We start from the raw sequence: 3,607 nt of genomic DNA on the forward strand, positions 1-3,607 counted from the left end.
TTTGTAATGCTATTAATTGAACGCTCATATTTTTGATGACATCTATCTAGTTTATATACAGAAAATTCTTATTTGACTTTAATTTCATTAAAAAAAACATTTATTTACTTCTATAATACAAACACACAACATATCAATGATTTAAGATAAAACGAAAACAAGCTTGGAAGAAGGCATGATCCCGAGAAGATAAAGATCTTATGATGGACATGCCTTAAATAAAAGTCGGAAAAAAAATGAAAATCAACGACAAAACAACTGAACAAATCAGTTACATTATGCTACTATGTACTGTTACATTTATTTAGTCATGAAAACAAATCCTGGTGTCTTGAAGGATTCGAACCAAGACCCTAGAATTGGAAGATGAGAGCGTCAACCAATAAACAAAATCTCAGCTAAATTTTAATAAACATGACGTGTATTGAAATACCTGGTGTGGGTTTTAAAGGCACGGCAACGTTGACACAATCAACACTACCACTAATATCTTCACCTGCAACAATTGCGGCTAAAAGTAGAAGACCTTGACATGTGCCCCATATCGGAAAGTAGTCCCCTTTATTATTGCTCTAAATATGATATAAATATAATAAAAATGATCATCATTATTATTAATGTTATATTATCATTATTATTATTACCTGTATTATTATTATTATTATTATTATTATTATTATTATTATTATTATTATTAGGCCTATTATTATTATTATTATTATTATTATTATTATTATTAGGCCTATTATTTTTATTACGCAACAGCACGATGCGTGCGCAACGGAGGGTTTTTAATGAAGATTGCCACCGCCAATTAGCAAATGGCTTCGCGAAGCCAACAGCGCTCACTGGGAACGGGGTTGAATTCGTCGGCCGACGGTCGTATGACAGTGCCCGGCTTTTTTTAAATCAAAATTTTCGGAGCCGAAACATATCGAACCGATCAGAAAATCGGATCCGGATCCTTTGAATTAGGCCCCAAGTTACAGCTTCACTCAACCCGGCTGCAAGGAAATTTCCTTATCGTCATAAATGACAATATACAAATGCCTGAGGATACCAGAAGTATCTTACTGACGAAGGTGGTATTTTAAGAGTGTGTAAAGTCAAACGGAAACCTACGATAGGCCTTAAAAACTGTACCTCAACTGCCATACTAAAAAAGATTTTTGCAGCTTTTCCATACCCTGAATTAAGAATATCTGACTGTCCACCTCCTGGAAATATCAACCTGAAATTAAAAAAAAAAAAAAAAAAAATCCACTGTCAAGACACTTAGCATGTTCTCTGGTGAGTGTTCGACAAGTAGACATAGGCCTAACCGTGGCGGATCCAGGAATTCGGACTCATAGCGCACTGAAATATGCCAACCCAGGTGAGTGTGGACCACTTCAGCCCCACCACGGTTGGGGCTGGGGCAAGAACATTTATGATTATGGCCGGAAATGGCACTCTCAGACTAAAATTTGAATATAATTTCTTTTTTTTTCTCCATTTTTATAAACAATTTTGTAAAATTTATGGGGCCCTGAATCCACCACTGTATGACACATACTAAGTATTGTATGTTTACAACGATATGCAAATAAATAGTGTTTGCGCTCAGATATTATGGAATACGGTTGGTCCGATATATTTGGCCTGTAATATAGTTGGTTAAATCCTACTGTACTCTAACTTCGCCTTACCATGCATGTTTGAGCAAATTTTATGAATCTGCACATGCGCATTAAAGAACATTAAAGAAGTGTTAAATTGCCTAATGCATTTTGTTTTACTGTATAAACATTTAGCCATGAAATTTCCCCGCAGTGGGATGAATGAAGTCTCCTTGTATCCCAACAAAATAAATAAATTAAATAAATTGGCTTCTCTCGACCAAAGGGGGAAAGAAGCAGGGTTTCTCGAGTAGGGTCTTGTGCCCCCGGACCACTACTGGCAAAACTACTGCTCCAATACCTACCCATTTATTGAGTTGAACATTTTTATGTAATAGTCCATTGATTGGTTTATCTTAACAAGCGCGACACGAGCACCACCCGATTCTACAAGCTTTACGTAAGATGCGACGACCACCGACGGTCCAAATTTTCCAAGATCACCGTGAGTCTCTTGCGACATTACACCTAGAGAAGTTGATAATAAATAAAATAAATGTAAATTCTTTTCAGCATTGAGAAAAATATTGACTGTGGTTTGTATATGCCTACGGAGATTCGAAGGTGTATGCAAAGTAAGGTTTCTGGAAAGCATCATGCTTTGAAAGATTGTTAACCAATTCGACGATCCCTTTTATCTTGAAAATTCTTGCAATTTAATTGATACTTAGTATACAAGAAAATATCAAGGCTCAAGATTTGGGTGGTAGATATTCCGAGCCTGACTTTTTCTAACTCTACTGCGGCCATTTCGAAACCAAGACATTGCAAGTTACGAAATTTCAGCGGCGAGTTGCGAGAAGTCCGGGTTACGAAATGTCGACACCCTACCACAGACCACATCAACGTGCGTAAATTCTAAATAGTCTAGACCTAGGGGCCCAGTTTGTTACGGTATGAGTCTAACCAGAACAAATACAATGATCAATCGTCAAGCCTTTCTGTTAGGCCGATTATTAAAATATAATCTTTTTTACTATTTGGGATATTTAAATGGTGTATCTTACCGATGATTGGACGGTCATTCACTTTTTTACCTGAACAAAGGCAAATTAAATATATCATGCTCACGGTGAATTTTACTGTTCCAGGTTCAAGAGCCATTTTTTCTGCATTACAAAAAACAAAACTACAGCACAGCATTACTCAATCGGTTAAACTGGTGGTAACCATGTGTGTGCGCTGAACCGTAGAGGCCTTCTCAAAATTTTACTCCCGGTTCGATTCCATTGCTCTTTTGGTGTTTCAGCTGTACACTGGAATGTTCCAATAGCACATCGGTTTGTTTTTTTTTCGGAACAGACGTTTTATTAATTATTTTTATTTATTGTTCCAGGTCAAATAACAAACAGCAGCCATTCTCTGAAATGTTCAGCATTAGAAAAATAAATATATTACATTTATACACAAAAACTGTGAAAGATTGGCAAGACCTAAACAACAAGAGCGACGGCTCATCGGTTTGCACGTTAAACTTTCAGATGAGGCTTTGACAGTATTAAAACATGCTTAAATATCATCCATGCTTAAATACAGTACACAGTGGCGTAAATTATTCTATTGGGTTTTCGGCAAGGGTTCATAAGAGTAAATTAAAATAAATAAATAAATAAATAAAATGTCTTAAAACTGAAAAAAAAAAATTAAAAGGACCTGACTGTAAATAAGTCTTCGAACCTCCATCATTGGTAATCTGTATTTTCCACCCATGAAATCCATCCAACTCAATACTGACAGTCGAGGGGGAAGGGACTACCGTACTCGGAGAGAGCTACCCCTCCATCGGGCCAAACACAACTCGTCGGGAAGAAGAAACCGTGTAAACTGATTAAATAAGCATTTCAAACCCCTAAATTGTCGGTTTCTAAGGGCTCGCCTTAAGGGTCGCAAACTCCATACAAAATAAAACAACCTTCGTTACTTAAATTCAACGCGCTTTTATATATATA

At 36.5% G+C, this 3,607-nt stretch overlaps 1 protein-coding gene across 1 annotated transcript in view; it reads right to left on the minus strand.

The window, feature by feature from the left end:
• LOC117108648 (gamma-glutamyl hydrolase-like) overlaps positions 1 to 2,880 on the minus strand; it is a 6,801-nt gene extending 3,921 nt beyond the window's left edge. The window contains exons 1-4 of the mRNA XM_033250740.1: positions 2,666 to 2,880; positions 1,964 to 2,126; positions 1,144 to 1,231; positions 434 to 572 (exon numbers count right to left, since the gene is read on the minus strand). Of these exons, the coding sequence (XP_033106631.1) occupies positions 434 to 572; positions 1,144 to 1,231; positions 1,964 to 2,126; positions 2,666 to 2,801 (526 nt within the window). The 5' untranslated portion in view covers positions 2,802 to 2,880. The remainder of the gene's footprint in view (positions 1 to 433; positions 573 to 1,143; positions 1,232 to 1,963; positions 2,127 to 2,665) is intronic.
• Between the last annotated feature and the right edge of the window lie 727 nt (positions 2,881 to 3,607).

The sequence above is a fragment of the Anneissia japonica genome, unplaced genomic scaffold, assembly GCF_011630105.1.
Source record: "Anneissia japonica isolate Jap-2015-1 unplaced genomic scaffold, ASM1163010v1 scaffold1587_len1432017_cov164, whole genome shotgun sequence".
In the NCBI taxonomy this organism is placed as follows: domain Eukaryota; kingdom Metazoa; phylum Echinodermata; class Crinoidea; order Comatulida; family Comatulidae; genus Anneissia; species Anneissia japonica.